Consider the following 17,522-nt stretch of genomic DNA (forward strand, 5'->3'; position numbering starts at 1 on the left):
AGAGAGGTAAACACCCACTCATGAAAGAGGATGTAGAGCACACAGCTGGGAGCCGGCCCCGCCTGTCCCCTGTAGCATGCGGATTACCTGCTCTGGGCCCCTCTTACAGCTGTACAATGAGGTAATACTTGCTCTACTTACCACCTAGGTTCAGTTTGAGAATCAAATGAGATCATGTACAAGAAAGTGCTTATAAGCACCGTACAAATGGTAGCTGGTGTTAGTTATCCATATGGAGTTGGAAAGAGCTTGGACAGAGGACAACTCTTGGCCCTAGGGCGAAGGTGGCTTTTATTTCCTCTGTTGGGGAGGGAGGGGGAGGGCAGCTTTCCCACCACACCGGCCGAAGGAAGGGGTGGGTGCATCCCCAGAGGACGGGGCTGGAAGAGCTGGATGATCACTGGCGGGCTCCTCCATATCCCCTCTCTGGCCCTGGGCTGTGCGGTGGGCTCCGAGTCATCCCCTTCGGGTGGCAGCTTCTGCACGAATGGAGGCACATGGAGGTATCTGCTGGTGTTCACGAACAGGAAGGGGAAGCAGGTGCCCTGAGTGAGGGAGCAGAGGGCCAGGGCACCGACCCCACACCCAAAGCCTGCCCAGGACAGTAACTTTCGTAAGGCCTGGCTGGTGTGACTCTTCTCCTGAGAAGGGCCAGAGGGGCCCAAAAGGCATTGCCCGATTCAGTGGCTGGTCCTTTAAATGTCCATCTCAAACTGGGACTCTTCACCTGGGGAGAGAAAGGACAGAGGGCCAGGTGAGCAATGGGCGAACGGTAGGGTGGATACTATAGAGGCCAGGGAGACACAGTGTTTTTTCACTGTTGTTCCTACAAGAAGAGCAGGGGCCAAGGAGAAGGCGGGAGGGCAGGGCTGCATCAGAATTCCCAGATGCGGGCCCAAAGCTTCCCTGCCTGGCTGTGCTCTTCCCCAACCCCAAAGGAAGGGCAGAGCCCTCATCTTCCTGCAGAGAGGTGACAGTCCACAATTCAGTGTAATTTTTATTATTTTTAGTAAGAGGCAATGGTTACTTGGATTTGATATCAATACAACCTCATAGAAAAAAATATTCCTTAAAGGTAAGATTTTGTGAGCATGTGTCCCAACTTTTGATTTAACAAATGGTAGCATCACCTACAAGTCATGCACCCAACTGCCCATGGGATAGCCTGACCCTGTGGGAATTCAGCCACCCACTCTCTCGCCAAACTCTTTCCAATAAAATTTCCAAGTACTTCATGCTGCCACAGATGTTTTTTCTTTTTAATGGAACTGCCTCATTCACAATCTCCTGGGGAAGGCTTCTCCAAGGGTCTATACAGCAAGATGCCTGTTCTGGTCCCCACAGGGAAATAACAGTCCTCTTTTGGTTCCAGATGCACAAACATGTGGGCCCAAGGCCAAGAGCCTTGGCTTCTCATGTCTATTTAAGCAAAACGAAAAATTATGTCCATTCCTCACCACCACCTGTGTGGAACTGCTAGGCCATTATTGTGGCTTAAGAGTTGTTTGCCTGGGGTAGCTCTGGGCCAACCCCGTATTTGTTATGAGCGAGAGCAGCTCAGAACCTGGGAAGGAAGAAGGTATGTAAGCAAGGGCAAGGGACGGCCTGTGGATAGTGGTGACGCAACAACATAACTGCCTCCACGCTCGACTTCCAGGCCTTGATTTTAGGCAGAAAGTGGTTGTGGGAGTCACCGTGCAGCTGATCTTGTGACTATCCACCCTTAAATAAACAGCAGGTAACCATGCTGCCTGGTGCGGTCTTTCATATATGGCTCTCTGTATGCCTGAATCCACCTCCCGCCTGCCCTCCCGCTGCTCTCTCTACGTTGGGAAGGCAAGGCAACTGGCTGTGGGGTTCCCAGGCCAATTATGAATCACATCCTGTAGGCTCTGAGTAAATGGAATCTGCTGCTGTCAGCAGAGCAGCCAGCCTGAGGTCCCAGCTGCTTCCTGTCTGGGCTTGGTGCAAGCCTTCAGGGTGAAGGGTCAGCGGGTTCCAGCGTGACTCAGGTTGTTGTCAAATGATTCCACTGCATGCCCCTGCAGGAAGCGAGCAACAAGGCTCTGGCAAGCCAGCCACAGCGCCACAAAGAGCACATTCACACATACCTCTGCTGGGGTGGCTCTCTGGTTACACAGGGGCGAAGGCTGGGGGGACACACCAGAAGGGACCTAGCCACCCCATGTCAAACCTACAGAAACAACAGGCTGCATTGTTTCTACTTGTCTTCAAGATTCCACTAATGGACCGACACCCTGACAGAAGCATCCTGGATGCCTTTCTGATCCTGTGGAGAAGTAATTTCCTAGAGGGCAAGGACACCATGTCTTTGATAAGTCATCTCCCCCACATGAACAGCATGGGTGTGTTCCAGGTGTTGCAGATACTAATAATGCTCCAGGGACGATTATATAAGGGGCACGCTTTAGGTAGGTTGCTTTGTGGAGCCCCCCTCACTGCAAACAAGTGTGGCGGGTGCAAATGGACTCTCCTGGGGATCTGGGACCCCCTTCATGGGGAAAGTTGGTACCAATGAAAGTTCTACCATACCCCCATCCCTACCCCACCCTCTGGACTCTGAGCTGCTCCACAGAGGGTGGGGCAGTCACCATCACTGCCCTCCCTGGGATTCCCCAGTGGACAGGACCCAACAGGGAGCCCAGCCAGGCCTTGCCACTCACCCCCTGCCGGCTTATCTTCTGGGCTGCTGTGCTGGTGGTTCTGGCTGGCTTCCATGGGGGGCTCATCAGTGGCAGGGCTGGTGACCCCGGGAATGGTGGGCAGGTCCCGTGGGGGTGTTTTGGTCACAGGTGAGTTCCGACACTCCATCAGGAATTTCCGGTCGTAGATGATCCTGGTACCTGGAAGGAGGCAGGACGTTGGTAAAGCCATCCCGAACCGTCTGCCTGTTCATTGTGTGCTTCTCTGTGGTGTGGCTGAGGCAGAAGCAGCAGGTTTTCCTGCAGAAGCGGTATCAAGGAGGAGTTAGGCATATTCAGGTGCCTGGCTGCAGCCCAGGACTCTGCTGCCTCCGAAGTGCCCGGCCTCCCCGTCACATGGGGCACTTGGATGACGGGGCGCGCAGGCCACCAGACGGCACTGTCTTCCCTCAGAGCTCTGCGCATGCTCCGCTCTCTCCTCAAAGCCACCAGCTCGTTACTGATCAGTGCTCAGCATGACTGGTCATACCTGGCAGAGGAGGAAGTGCATTTTTATTCATTTTCCAACCCCATCCTTACAGTGCTCTCTGGGATATCCAGAATCCTTAACTCCATTTTGCAAAGGAGCAAACAGAAAATTGGTGGCTCCAAACCAGTAAAAATGGGAACTCTGTGGAGAGGAGGAACGCATGGCTCTGCTCCCAAAAGGCGCTCCTGCTACAAGCCCACCTCCCATGACACCCGCTCCACCCAGGCACTGCTTGCGCGTCAGCTCGGATGCGTCACTGCACTTAGAGTTTGCACACGGTCTGCCTTCCATTATTTTCGATTCCCTCTCCTTTCTCAAGTGTCGCCCTAAGGTCTTAAGGAAACATTCACTGTCCTGAACCCATCCTGTGAGGGCAGCTGCCTGAGTGATACCTCAAAAACGAGTGTTTTCTGCAGTGCAGGACCCAGGGGCTCATGAGAGACGCAGCTGATTATCAAACGACAGTGGACATCAGAAGTCATCCGTATTCAGTCCTTGTTTAACCCCAATCACTATTAAGGCCCAGGATGGTACTATTAAAAACCTTTAACACGTCACTAACATTTCCGGATTGCTCCCTTGTCAATAAAAGGCAGGCCTCAGGCGCAAAGCCTCCAGCAGGCAGTGGATTGAAAACCATCTGCTTGTCACTGTATTTCTTTTTATAATTACCTTCTATTTATAGAAAATGAATCTGGTTTTCCATCTTAGTCATGATATCAAGTTTCTTTTAATATGGAATAGGATATAACTTAATATGCTAATATGTTACATATTAAATGTGTATAAAATACAATAGTAAAAACTAAATTAAAAAGGTATGGTGATACAAAGAGAAATATTAAATATATATACACAAGTAAAAACTGCAGGTGGAACATGAATGACTCTGGCTTACAAACCATGATTTAAAGAGCTTCAGGAATGCCCTTCAGGATCAATAACCCTAAACTAGCTCCCTCATTTCAGGGCTGTGATGAGCGACCCGCCGCTTCATTTCTCCACATGAGGCCCTGGGGAGGAACCGATTTGCATCGCTGTGCTCAGAGCATGAGTTCTGGGGTCCCCTGCAGAGGAGGCCCTGGGCACTGAAGAGCCCAGGATGGGGAGACACCCAAAGCGGGACCTGGTGACTTGCGCAAGTCGGTTGCCTGACCCTGGCCCCACCCCGGCAGCACCCCCACCCCTGGTCCCGTTCTCATCTGCGCCAGTGGTGCTGGGATGGATGGCCTGCTCATCCCCCTCATCAGCACCGGGTGTGCTAAGTTCCCCAGCTCCCATGTCTTCAGGGAAGGGTGTAAAGCAAAGAACGCAGAACCGGGGCTACTACCAGCTGCGTGACCACCTGCACACTGCCCTGTTTTCCTCCCCAGCTCAGGCCCCAGTTTTCTCCTCTGTGACATGAAGGGAGGCACGCCTTCCACAGCTGAGCCCCACTGAGCTGGGTGGGTGACAAGTGGATATCAACAGTGCTGTCTCCCAGAGGGATGTCCAGTCTGCAGAGACGGGGCCAACTTTCTGTTTCTCAAGACTCGGCAGGAGATCCCCCCTCCTCACCTCTCTCCAACTTTTTAATTTTGTTGGTTTGCCTGCCACAGAGTAGGGAACTGACCCCATCAGAGTGGAGCTGAAGGGTGTGAGATTCAAGAATCTCAAAAGAGAACTGGGGGATCAGCGGCCTCTGGAGAGCCTCTTTAAGGTCACTAGCCCCCAGGGATGGTTTTTTTTAAAAATCATGGCAAAATAAAAATAACATAAAATTTCCCATCTGAAGGGTTTCTGAGTGTACAGTTCAGCAGGGTTCAGTGCATTCACAGTGTTGGGCAACCAGTTTCCAGAGGTCTTCATCCTGCAAAATTGAAAGTTATATGTGATCAATAACTCCCCATCTCTCCTCCTCTCAGCCCGGGGCACCCACCATTCTACTTCCTGACTCTACGAACTGGACTGCTCTACGTACCTCACCTAAGTGGCATCTCACAGAGTCGGTCTTCCTGTGATGCGGTATTTCAGTGTGCACAATGTCCACAAGGTTCATTTACATGGTACCACATATGAGAATTTCCTTATTTTTTAAGGCTGAATAATATCGTGTGGACAGACCACATATAATACAATAACACTGTATGGACAGGCCACATTTTATTCATCCATAGACATCTGGGTTGCTCCCAGACACCTGTCGGCTACTGTGACTAATGCTATGAACATGGGTCAGCAACTACCTTCCTGAGACCTGGTTTTCAATTCTTTGCGGTATATACCCAGAAGGGCCCCAGGCAATTTAAAAATCATTAATTATTACACTTAAAAGAGAAAAATGGCCTTTGTGCCCATTGTCCTAAGGCTAGGGCCTGAATTGAAAAATAAAAATCCTCATATGAGCTAATAAAATCTGTATTTTAAATGCCCACAAATGCATCACCAGACAGCCTCCATCAGGGTATTTCAGCCAGGAAGGGAGGCTATGAGGTTATCACGGGCATCTGAATGTCAGTTGACAAGACCCCAAGGAGGGGAGGGGGCCTCAAAACTGCCCCTGATGCAGCTGGGGCCAGTGAGGACTAGGAGATGGCCATCAATGTGGTGGAAATGTTTACCACGGAAGCTGCTGTGGTTTTAATCCCTTCTCCCATCCTTCACGGGCTCCTCCGCGACACAGGCTGCATGAATAGGGGCCTTCTGGCAACTCCCTAGGCTTCTTGCAGATATGACAAACTTAACACACATGCAGTCCCAGACTGGCCCAAACTGGAGCTCTTGGCTGAAAACGCAGCTCTCCTGGAGTTAGGGACCTGGCTTGCACGCAGGGACAGGCAGTGGAAGTCAGAGGGGTGCCAAGATCCCTGCGAGGTGCTGAGCAGCAGCAGCTGGAGGGTGGGTGCTGGTCAGGTGTGGTCTTCTGGGGCTTGTGGGTATCAGACCGGGGGCCTCCACACCCTTTAGTAGAGGGCCTGCTTCCTTTCTCTGGTGTTAGGGAAAAAGACCCACCTTCCCTAGGTTTCTACAAACCAAAACATGTAGAGCTTTTGAGGATCTAGGTGGCTTCAAGAGGGCAGAGCCAAGATATTTTTTCCTGCTGCTTCTCTCAAAAGTCATGCAAAACACCAAGAACAGGAAATAGAAGCACATGTGCCAACCTGGACATAAGTGGGGTTCTAACTGTTCCCCCAGATTGCAATATGTGAAGACAGAGAGTGAACAGAGGGATGGTCCTAACAAAGAGGGCATGGAGGGCACCAAAATGCAGGGAGGTGGGGGCGAGCATTGCTACAGGAAGCAAGTGAGACTGCCACAGAGAACCCCAGGAAGGTTCAAGAATTGGAAGCATCACAGGAAATGGGGATAGGGGCTCCCAGCAGAGAGAGGTGCCATCATCACTCGCCCCAGGTGGCAGACAGATGGAAGTTAAAGTTGACCTCCTGAATGGTGGACCCCAAACCCTCTTCTCCCCCTGCTTCTGAATAAAGGTCTACAGAAATTGATTGGGGGGGGATCCCTAAAGAAAACCCCCCAACTAGCCACCAGATTGAGCCCGCCAGTCTCTGGACATCACAAGGGACTTCCAGTCAGTTTATGAGTACCTCCCTCTTAAGTAAAAACAGCTAAATGCCTTCACACATTTATAGAAAAGCTGACAACATCTAAGGACAGATACACATGAACCACCAAGAGAAAAAGATAAAGGGAGCAGAAGACTTTAAAGAACAGAAAGACAAAAAGATAACAGTGGTCCAATATCAGATGACAGGAAGCCAAGAAAGGAGGAACAGGTCAAAGGAATTTACTTAAATAGAAAAAAAAAAATAAACAAAATGAGTCTTGAAACGCCCCCTTCGAGGATCCAGTACAGTGAATTAGAAACACCAACTGAACATTCCTTGTGAAATTTCATAATACTGAGGACAACAAGAAAATCTTAAGATCTTCTGGAAAGGAGGAAAACCACAGGTGCATGCAGGGACTGGGAATAAGAACGGTATAAAATTTTTCAATGGCAACATTGGAAGTTTGAAGACAGTGGCTCATCACCTTTGCAATCCTGAGGGAAAATCTGTTTCAACCTAGTTTTATACCCAACTAAATACCATGATACATTGTATGAGGAAATTAAGCCAAAGTAGAACAGAGACATTTTCAGGAAGCTACAGGATGTACTCTGCCAAAATTAGAGAGAGATGAGGGGCTTCAGGGAATCCCAGGTCAGCAGCTGTGTGGTAGGTGCCCAGCAGCCAAACTGTGTTAGCTTGGAAAAAGACAAAGGGGGCTGATATAGCCAGGATGCTGACTTTGTGTGTGAAACCCTATTTTCTTAGCATCTCAGACATGCTGAAAAGCGTGCTTGAATGAAACAAATTCATTTTAAAATGAAGCACTTATTACCTCCATTTTAAAATAGAGTTGTACCAAAATGGGAATGCTATTATTGCCAACTACTTGGCTCATCAAGTCACAGTAATAAATATAATGAATACGGGGTTTTAAAATTTGAGGTATAATTATATTGGAGAATGGGAGAGAGGGAGAGGAGGTACAGGCACTAATAAATCCTCACCTATCAAAAAAGCCAAGTCAATGAAGTCAAGAAAAATTTAGAAATATGGAGATAAATCCTTAAAGGAAAAGCTGAAGAAGTTAGTTTCCTCAGAAGGGTCAGACCGAGTGGGAGAGGCAAAGAGTAGCTGTGTCGTTAAAAGCCTTTTAGTACTTCTGAGTTTTAACTATTCACACATACATGTAATAACTTTAAAATACTTTTATTTTGGGTTAAATAAATGCAATGCCAGGCAGTTGCTATTTGGAATAAGTGTACATTGTCCATGACACATTGTATGAGGAAGTCACAGAACTGTATGTATTTTGTGTTTGGTTACCTCTAGGGGTGGGGACCGAGGCAAAGAAAACATCTTTTACACTGAAAATGGTTTGTTTTTTAATACAAAACTCTGCTAAGGATATAGGGCATTGCCAAATAAGGATATAGGGTCAGCATTTCCTTTTCTAGTAAGATGCCTTGGCTGGACCTGGGTTGACTCCCCACACCCCCAAAGCCCAGGGGACGTGGATCAGTGAGCAGGCCCCTCCAGCGCGTTCTGGGCTACCATGTACTAGCCTTGTCCACACTGGACTCTACCTCCCATCAACTGGCTCAAGGACAGTGTCTGCTATAGTCCAGGGGCAAGTGGTAACCCTCGCCTACACATTAATCAATCTTTGTTCAATCCTATGCTCCCCAAACAGGTGTGCCTGGTCTAAGTGTTCACTCACTGAACCTCTTTGCACCAGTACCACGCTAGGTGCTAGGACATAAGGAACAGTTACATACAGGAACAGCTCCCTGCTCCCCAACACTCACACTTCAGTCAGAGGAGAAAGACCTGTAACAAACGATTACAGCCACGTGTGCAAAACCTAAAAACTGAGGCAGATGTAGGGGCCACAGAGGGATGCGGGAGAAATGTGTGTGTGCAGTGGGGACAGAGACATCACACCCTCCATCAGCCCTGTCTTCCAGCTTCCAGGCAGCCTGAGCCTAAACCCTGAACCAGAGAAGCACCCTGTCTCCCAGGTCCTGTGCCACCCAGGCAGGGGTGCATGAGGAGGGGGACTGAGGGTGACCAGACTAGGGAAACTGGAGCCCTCCAGTAGGGCAATCCAGAACCTTGTCTCCCAGTAGTGCAAGGAGACAGATGGGGATTCCCACACTTCAAACCACTTGTGTAACTGGGATCCTGTTGCATGCTGGGATTTAAGGGTTTGGTCCTGTAGAGAACGGAGGCTTCTTTCTGAAACCCTTTCTAAATGCACCACCATATAAACACATGTGGGGGAAATGCAAGTTCAGTGGGCTGCAGGAGAACTGCGGAGAGAGGGTGGGAGCGACAGGCCCGGATGAACACCTGCTGCTCTTCCTACAGTCTAGTGGTTAGAGACCCAAAGACTCAGGGCAACTTATTACTCAATCTCTGTGCTCAATTTCTTCTTCTGTAGAATAGGGATGATGTCAATGATGACGGTACAAACTGCATAGGGTTGGTGTGGATTAGAACAGCAACGGACACTAAGTAAGCATTGTACAGACAAATCTCAGCTATTGGGACCAGTATGGCTTCGGATGACATTATTTTACCATTTATTTGGTCCCACACACAGGGGGACCGACTGTATGGTCAAAGCTGGGACAAATCGGAGGGGTGATATAAGCAATTCTGAAAAGAGACTTGGGCGTGGGGGAAGGTAAGGGCACCCCCCTGCCCCACCCTCCCCCATTCCGGTTCCAGAAACAGGCTTCGAGAACCATCGTGAGCTTTGGCATGTTCAGTAACCAGGGTCATTTGAAACTTTAAACTGCAGAAGTGCACCAAATAAAGAACGGAATTTCTTCTCAGGGTCTGCTGTGTGATGACAACAGTCTGTTGCAGGTATAAAGCCTAGGATCTGGCTTCCTCACTTGTCAACAAGGGTGGTGTGTGCAGCTCATTCAAACTATTTTTAAAGCATCAGCCACGCACCACGCTTACTGGTAATCTCTAGGGTCTGTTCCAGCTCAAATACACTACCATTTATTTTTAGGATCTCCCTGTTGGCAGGTGCTTAATATAGTGCAAACAGCATGGGGCTTGGAGGCAGTTCTGGGCTCAAACCTGGGCACACTGTATACCAGCCCCTTGACTCCATGGTATAGCCTCCTTCCTCAGTTCTTAGAGGAGGTTATGCACAAAATCTGCACTCACAGGAACAGCATGAAGATGAACTCCCCGCCTGTCATCACTGTCTGCTGTGGGCCAGACCCTGAGCCTGCTGCCCAGTGTGCTGGGTCTCAGTACCCTCCACGGCCCCCCAAGAGGAAGATACTTTATCCTCACCTTACAGACAGGAACTGAGGCTCAGAAAGGCTGTCCCCTCACAGCCCTGCAGAGTCAGCCCTACCCTGTCCTGCCTCCAATCCTAAACACCAACCTCTGTTTAAAATTAGCAAGGAAAAAAAAAAAAGGAAAGAAATTAGTAAGGCAGATGGGGCTAATGTGCCTCAGCCAGCAAGGCCAGCTAGAAGAATCCCAGGGGCTTCAGGCTTTTACCTATTCTCCTGAGTGTCTGGCCAGGACAGGATGTTCCCTGGGAGATGCCTGCCTTGGTTTCTTCTCCATTTCCCCGCAGAACCCACGTGCAGGTTCAAAGTGCTGCTGGACGGGCCTTCTGTAAACTGAGCTGCGTTCACCCCTCACTTTCTTTCCCCTGGGCCTCCCCTGGCAGAAGCCCGCTTCCCTGAGTGTGAGACCTGAGGCCCAGCAAGAGGACAAGAACAGAATTCCTAGAACGGCTGCTCCCATTCCAGGGAAAGAGAGAGCATTTCACAACGGGGGAAGGGGGAAGGGGAGCTGGACTCGGGCTTAGATGCAAGCCAGCGGCCTGTGCACAAAATACTCCGGGTTATTTTAAATCCAGCTCTCACTAGCAGCTCTGTATTGACCTGGGGGGCAGACCCACAGGGCCTGGCAGGGGTCTCCCGGGCCACCCCACACACCAGGCAGGCACTACTAGGATCTGACGGCTTTTCTTGACAGGCAGTCTGTCCAGCAGCCAGAGCCAAGTTCTCATGGAGGAAATCTTGGGGAGAGAAACGGTGTGCTCGGTTCGAGACTTTTCTTCCACTCTGGCCCCCTTTGGCTCTGCAAAGAGAACCAATATCTGGATGTTTCTCAGCAACCAGGAATCTCAGGAAGCTCTTGGAATACCAAATGGGAGTGATCAGCAAGTGGCAGAGGGTCCATCTGGATAGTCTCTCCCTTCGAGGCCCTGATATGTGGGGGAACAGGCCAGTGTATTTCAAAATTAAGCAGGAGGGCCAAGGCTATCACAGAGACATTTGGTTGGAAAGTGGGGGGCCCCTTTCTTTTCTGTGAACTCTATTCCCCCAAATGTGTGTTGAAGGCCCAATCCCCTGTACCTCAATGTAACCGTATTTGGCAATAAGGTCTCTCTAAAGAGGCCATGAAGTCAGAAGGAGGCTGTTGGGGTGGGACCTGCTCTCATACGCTGGTGTCCTTCTAAGACAGGATACAACAGATAGCAGCAGAGGCAGCAAGAGGGTGGCCGTGTGCAAACCAAGGAGAGGGGCCTCAGATGGGGCCTCAACCCTGCTTAGTCCCATGATCTTGGATTTTCAGCTTCCAGAAATGAGAGAAAATAAGTTTCTCTTGTTGAAGCTACCCAAAGACTGGGGTGCTTTTTTATGCTAAACCTAGCAAATTAGTATAGGCCCACTTTTATTCTTGAGAGCATCAGAGAGAAATCCATTTACACACACACACTCTAAGGCAAGAGCACACTGTATGCGTCACCAGGAAGCCAAAGGGAGTTCTGGGTCGGCCTGTACCCCCTGGTATTCTCCCTCCTACCCACTTTTGCACCACTGGGCTCAGAAAATGTGACTGCATCCACTGCCAGCACTCCAGAAAATTGGGGGTGTTCAAACGGGAGTGCTGGGCAGAGCAGAGCAAGCGTGCCCTCCTCGGAAAGGTGTTCCCAAAGCTCGGCTGATTGAAGCAGAATGAGGAGATGGGCTGGGTGGCATTCAGCAAAGGGAGGCATATCACGAGCAGAATGTGTGGCCCAGTGGCCTGGCAACATGGCCATGTGCATGGCTTGCTCTGTGGAGCTGGACGTAAGGCCTCAAAATGGGGCATGGGATCTGATTCAGTGGTTTCAGGAAGGTGTCCTCTGATCTTAAACCAACAGTCCGGTCACAGGCTTGTGATTCCAGTCTGCTTTTACCCCTGGTCTTGGCTCTGCTGGCCACACAGCCGGGTGGGCAGTTACATTCCCCCAAAGGACCGTCCTTTGAGGCTTGGCCCTTGTGGAGGATTGTCTGGAAACAGGGCCCCATAATTCCTCCTGTCCCTGTTCCCACCCGCAGCTTCTCCCATTCAAAGGCAGTTATGTCCTCTCTCTTTGAATCTGGGCTAGCCTCCATGGCTTGTTTTGACCACAGAATACTGCATAAGTGACCCTATGTGTCTTCTGGGCCAAGCCCTTCAGAGGCCTTGAATACTGCCTAAAAATAACTCAGGTTAGACTCCTGAACGGCATGAGACCAAGAGGGCAGAGAGAGTCCCCAGCCTTCCAGGTGCCCCCAGCAATACCCCAGACGTGGGGGTAAAGTCGTCTTGGACCTTCTAGCCCAGGGCAATCCAGCTGCCAACTGCATGCAGCCAGATGAGTGAGCTCAGTACCAGATCATCAAAAAATGTCCAACAGGTCCAAAGAATGGAGAAAAATAACAGATGATTGTGGTTGCAGTCATTAAGTTTTGTGTTACCTTGTGACACAGCAATAGCTAACCGATACAGCCATTCTCATCAAGCCAAGTATTTCTGAGCAGCTGGTGAGCTCTGATACACGGTCTCACACCTGAGCTCTCTCAGTGAACTTTCACAGGCAAAGACATTGGATTACAAGAAACTTTCTACTGCCCATGCTCCTGAGCATGCAAACACCATGGGCAGATGTCACCTACTCCTGACTCGGTAGCGGTGCTGGTGCAAAAGTCAATGAGGAGCAGCAATCCCACTGTCTGAGACCCCGGTCCCAATATGGATTTGTTCTGTATAAAAAAGCCACTTCCTTCTACTTTCTGCTCAATAATAATTGAGAAAGTCAGTAATGCTATTATCTGTAATCCTGGGATAAGTAGGAAAGTTCAGAGAAAGTTAATTCCTGCCCCTGGGACTTTCCAAGGTAAACAATTATACCCTGTAACTGAAAGGACAGAAAATAAAATTTAACATTATCATTGAGCCGGCTCAGACCCAGGCCTGGTGGTGAAGAAACTAGGTTACCCTGAGAATGCTGCCATTTCTAAATTCTTTTCAACTCCTCACCTTTGAACACAGAACAGGCATTCAATGGTGGCAATACAAAGATGAGTAACCCCGCTCTGAGAGAAGGTCCTGCCTAACCCAGGGGCAAATATATCAACAAATACACGTGACTCATTTGCTATGAATCATAACGGAGGAAGAACACTGTCTGGGACCTGGCAAGCCCAGCAAGTAACACGTGTTTCATTTGTTTGAAAATGCAAAATCCAAGTGTACCAATGAACATTTTCCGTTAAAACTGGCCCCTTGGGAAGCAACCCTTTTTTCAATACTGCTGTTTCTGGAATGACATCAAATAAAACCCCATATAAGAAAACACTTCACTACATGATACCAACAGATAAATATGGTGCTACCCTGCCTGTCATCTCACCAAATTTGGTAATGAAGGACTTTTTGCTCTTTCAGGAAAATAAAAAAATCAAATGCCTCTTTCTAATAAGGCCCTGCCACCTTTGAGGATATTGAGATAAAGAAAAAAAAAAGCAAGCCCCTGAAGGCAATTAAAATCTAACAGCTACTCCTGCATTATTAGAATGCAGGCCTTCCCAGGCTGACTACTCGGAGCAGGCAATGCCCACCTGAGCATCCTACGCGTCTAGTGGATACGGGGTGGGAGGGGGCTGGCTGTCCAACCGCTTCATTCTACAGATATGACTTTGATGTTTACAATTCGATTTCAAGTATGTCTTCATGGCTTGTGAGCATTGGAGAAGAGTTTGGGGTGCTCTATACCAGGGCCCCAACCCCTCAAAGTCTTTAATGAGGAACACAGTGTGGAATTTTCTAAGTGCTTTAAAAGGAAGATGAGATCAGTGTGAAAAGAGAACTAATTATATTCCCTTCATTGCCTTAATGTCCAAGTTCTGGGTGCTTTTCTTCTATTAACATTTTTATTTTCCCCCCACCTTTATAAGTTCTTTTGGCCTGCCTTTAATCATGAGACTGCTGGTCTTATCATAGTCGCTATAGACACAACTCCATGAGGCGTAGCCTCCCTGCCCCACGTGACCCGGGTCTGGAGGCCCTGCTGCGCTCTGGCTTCAGGACCCAGCTCACCTCCCCCCTCTTCCCAGCACTGTATGTCCCACAGCCCAAGACTTGGGAGTTGCTCCAAGGTAAGCTTCCTGGGCACAGGCTTTGTTTGTCTAACTAAACAAAGTACCACTAACACCTGTAGCCCTACCTGCCTACCTCTGTTTAACCATATCCAGGTACAGGGCTTAGGTAGGACTTACCATCCACACGACCCCGGTAGGCGCTGGGGTCAAACATCCACCATGCAACAGGGAATGTGGAGGTTGATGGGGCCTGCAGCCAGGGCAGAGAAATGTTTCTGACTCATTCAGGGGTTCTCCTAGTTCATGATGTCCCTGGGGACTCTACAGACTCAACTGTTCCTACACAACACTCCCTCCAGCAAGTTTCTCTAAGGTGCTCCAGATGTCTAAGATCAGGTCGGGGCTCAGCCTACAGAGGCTTTGATGAGTAAACTGGAATCACAGGAATGGACATGGCTCAAATTAACTGCTGCTCCTTTCCCTCCAGGGACAAACACTGCAGGGCCATTCCCAGCAAGAGTGACCACTGGACACACTCCACTAGCTTTGACACCTCCTGCCAATAAAAAAGCACAGGTCTCCTCTTCCGACACTCTGTCCAGACCCTGGTTTAAAGGCTGATGCAAAACCACCCTCAAGAATTTACCTGGATAGAAACATCACTTTCTGCTGGCCCCCAGAGGTCTGAAAAGGGAAGGGACATCACATTCCACTAATTCCTGAGTACTCAGAGTGTGGCACTTAGACAAGTTGCTGGGAGCTAGTTAGAAATGCAGACTCAGTCTCTACCCAGAACCTAGAGAACCGGAACTTGCATTTAAATGAGGTGCCTAGGTAATCTGCAGGCACACTGCAGGTGTACGAACCGCACTCTAGACTGGAGCAAAAGGGGTGTGCAGGATGACCTTTTCTCATGTCAAGCTTCTTTGCCCTGGCAGAGGAGGGCTCAGGAGGAAGACTCCAGGCCTTGGCTAACTGAGGCAGGCCAGACTGGCTGACTTTGGCAGAAACCAGCCAGGATTCTCTGGGTTAGGATTGGGAGCTGTGCCCGCCCCACAGGACACCCCAGACAAGGGCTGGCTTTAGGTTCCTGGTGCTGCTCAGTCAGTTCCTTCCAGCTGCCCTGAGAAACCAAGGTACACTCTGACGCAGAGTCCTGTTCCCCTCTCTCAGAACTTAAAGAACTGCAAAGAGAGGGAGACTCGCTGTGGTCTGGGAAAAAAACACACTTTCCAGTCCAAAGCGAGAAGTGGGTAAGAGTTCCTTATAAACACTGCCCCTGGCTGCTGATTCCAATCTGATGGGTCCCCAGGGATCTAGCAACAGAGGGCCCCAAAAAGGGCCTTCAGGCCTGTCTCAGTGCCCACCCTGAACACATCAGGCAGAGATTCACACTCTCACCTGAAGGAACCCTAACATTGTCAGGGAAGGTCCTAGTAGACACATCATGACACAGAGAAAGCAAAAGGCCAGCAGGGAAAGAGAATTTGAGTCAAGGGTGGTAGGAAGAGTCGCTGGGAATTTTTCCTTGGATTGTTTTAAGAGATCATTTCTCCCCTCAATGCTTGGCTGCTATTTCTTGTTCAATCTGGGAAAACGGTGTGTCACTGGACAATAGACACGTGTTATTAAGTTTGGGACCTCAGTCCACTTTCTGTAGAATGAGGTGGCACGGCTGGACAAGAACATCTAAGATTCCCTAACAGTGCTAACGTTGTATGTTTTGGATGAGACCGCCCAAGACCTCGGATCTGGCTGTCCACGCTGGCGGTGGGTCAGCAGCCTGAGAAAACAAGCATGTGGCCCCTGATGCTCGCAGGAGAGGCAGCGGCCCCGCCCGCCCCCGCTCTGCGCCGCTGAGCGCCAGGATCTGCGGCCGGGCCTTCGGGAAGTTTGGGAAGGAGCCGTGGAGGAAGGTGGAGGGGAGGGAAGAAGGGCAGAATGGGTGAGGGCAGCGCGAGGAAGGGAGGGAAGTGGTGAGCCACGAGGATTTCATCATGCAAACGCGCAGGCAGGTTTCATCAGCCCCTGTGCGCTGGGGCTCCCGGGCTGGGGCGGAATGCCTGACTCCCGAGGGCTGCCCAAGGCTGGCCCCGACCCGTGCCGGGGCAGCTTCCTCTTCCTCATCCACTTTCAGGGAGGTCACACGGTCCCCGCTGTCCCGGGAAAGAAGAACGTGTTTTTCTGCACAGCCCTGCCGCGCGGGCCCAGGTCCCTCTGCCGAGATCCTACACGCGCAGGGCAATCCGCTCAGGTGCTGAAGCATGCGAGCACCCTCAGCCCGGAACCTTTGTCAGAGGTTGCTGGCCCAACGCAAAACTGAAGGTGCCTCGGGAAAGAAAACGGCCTCTGCGAGAGTAATTTACCTGAGAGAACGCCCATCCTTTCCCCTAAGATCCCCAGGCCAGGCGCCCCCTTGATCGGTGGGCGACCCCAACCCCACCCTATTCCACCTAGAACTGCCCCCGACACCCATAAGGGCAGCACATTCAGCGTGCGTATCCGTTGCGTGGGGGCACTCAGCAGTCTCTTCCAGAAGAGAGGGGGCAGTTTGCAGCCCGGGCTCTGGAGGACGCACCCAGAGGGCAGGCAATGGGAAGCAGCCACACACTCCCTCTCTGTGGCCACCTTCGTGGCCCGCTGCCTCCCAGATGCCCCTTATCCGTCCTTCCCAGCCACCGCGGCCTGAGCCGGGTCGCCCCGTCCCACTAGCGGTTTCCGATCCCCCGTCCCGCAATCTGCCAGGCAGTGCCCCCGCACCTAACGCGCCCGGAGTCCGCACACGGCGCGCCCGAGCCCGCGCCTACCTCCCGGCGTGGTGCTGAAGAGCGTGCCGCCGGGGGTGGTGCTGTAGTCCCCGGGCGGCAGCTGCACGCCGTCGCCGAGGACCACCCGGCGAGTGGCGGGGATGGCCCGGCTTGGGGTCTGGCTGCAGCTCCTGCCCTCGGACATGGTCTCCCGCGCAGCGCCCGCGGCCGGAGCGTGGCCCTCCCGCCCCTCCAGCCCCGCGGAGGCCCGCCCCGCCCAAGACCGCCCCTTCCGCCTCTGGGGCTCCACGGCCCCTGGGATTTGTAGTTCCCACCGCGCACACCCCGCCTTTCCGCGCGTATACCCGCACGGGCGTTCCTCGGCCGCGGGATCGGAGGTGTCAGCACCGCAGCGCCGGAGCCAGCGGTGACCCCTTCTGCCTGCCGCTAGCGCCGGGTCCCCCGGACCCCTCCTGCAGGACGGGGTGGGGGCGGGCGGCTGCCAGGGTAGCGCCCCGCTGGGGGATCCTCGCGGGCCCGGCTCAGTCTGGAAAGGCCTGGTTTCTACATGATATCATCAGACCGGACGGTCCCCTCAACCCTGCCTGCTCCGTGCCTTAGCTCCTCAGATGAGAGAGTGG

The 17,522-nt window shown here is 51.2% G+C and overlaps 1 protein-coding gene and 1 long non-coding RNA gene across 2 annotated transcripts; both read right to left on the reverse strand.

Annotated features, from left to right (window-relative positions):
• Nucleotides 1-265: 265 nt before the first annotated feature.
• On the reverse strand, nucleotides 266-17,147 carry EIF4EBP1 (eukaryotic translation initiation factor 4E binding protein 1). Its single transcript, XM_036932148.2, has 3 exons — nucleotides 16,942-17,147; nucleotides 2,685-2,864; nucleotides 266-727 (listed from the first exon to the last, which is right to left on the reverse strand). The coding sequence occupies exons 1-3, from the start codon at nucleotides 17,084-17,086 to the stop codon at nucleotides 696-698; spliced, it is 357 nt and encodes a 118-aa protein (XP_036788043.2). The 5' UTR covers nucleotides 17,087-17,147; the 3' UTR covers nucleotides 266-695.
• On the reverse strand, nucleotides 4,924-16,935 carry LOC130684361 (uncharacterized). Its single transcript, XR_008998610.1, has 2 exons — nucleotides 10,059-16,935; nucleotides 4,924-5,041 (listed from the first exon to the last, which is right to left on the reverse strand). It is a non-coding gene; the product is annotated as an uncharacterized LOC130684361 (long non-coding RNA).
• Nucleotides 17,148-17,522: the final 375 nt, after the last annotated feature.

This window comes from Manis pentadactyla, chromosome 7, assembly GCF_030020395.1.
Source record: "Manis pentadactyla isolate mManPen7 chromosome 7, mManPen7.hap1, whole genome shotgun sequence".
In the NCBI taxonomy this organism is placed as follows: Eukaryota; Metazoa; Chordata; class Mammalia; order Pholidota; family Manidae; genus Manis; species Manis pentadactyla.

What these genes read in the sequence shown, in the direction of transcription:
- EIF4EBP1 (XM_036932148.2), bottom strand. Translation starts at nt 17,086, where the DNA reads ATGTCCGAGGGCAGGAGCTGCAGCCAGACCCCAAGCCGGGCCATCCCC. An exon ending in CTTCAGCACCACGCCGGGAG is followed by an intron (nt 2,865 to 16,941) that starts GTAGGCGCGGGC and finishes GCCTCCTTCCAG; the next exon opens with GTACCAGGATCATCTACGAC. An exon ending in AGAAGATAAGCCGGCAGGGG is followed by an intron (nt 728 to 2,684) that starts GTGAGTGGCAAG and finishes TTCTCTCCCCAG; the next exon opens with GTGAAGAGTCCCAGTTTGAG.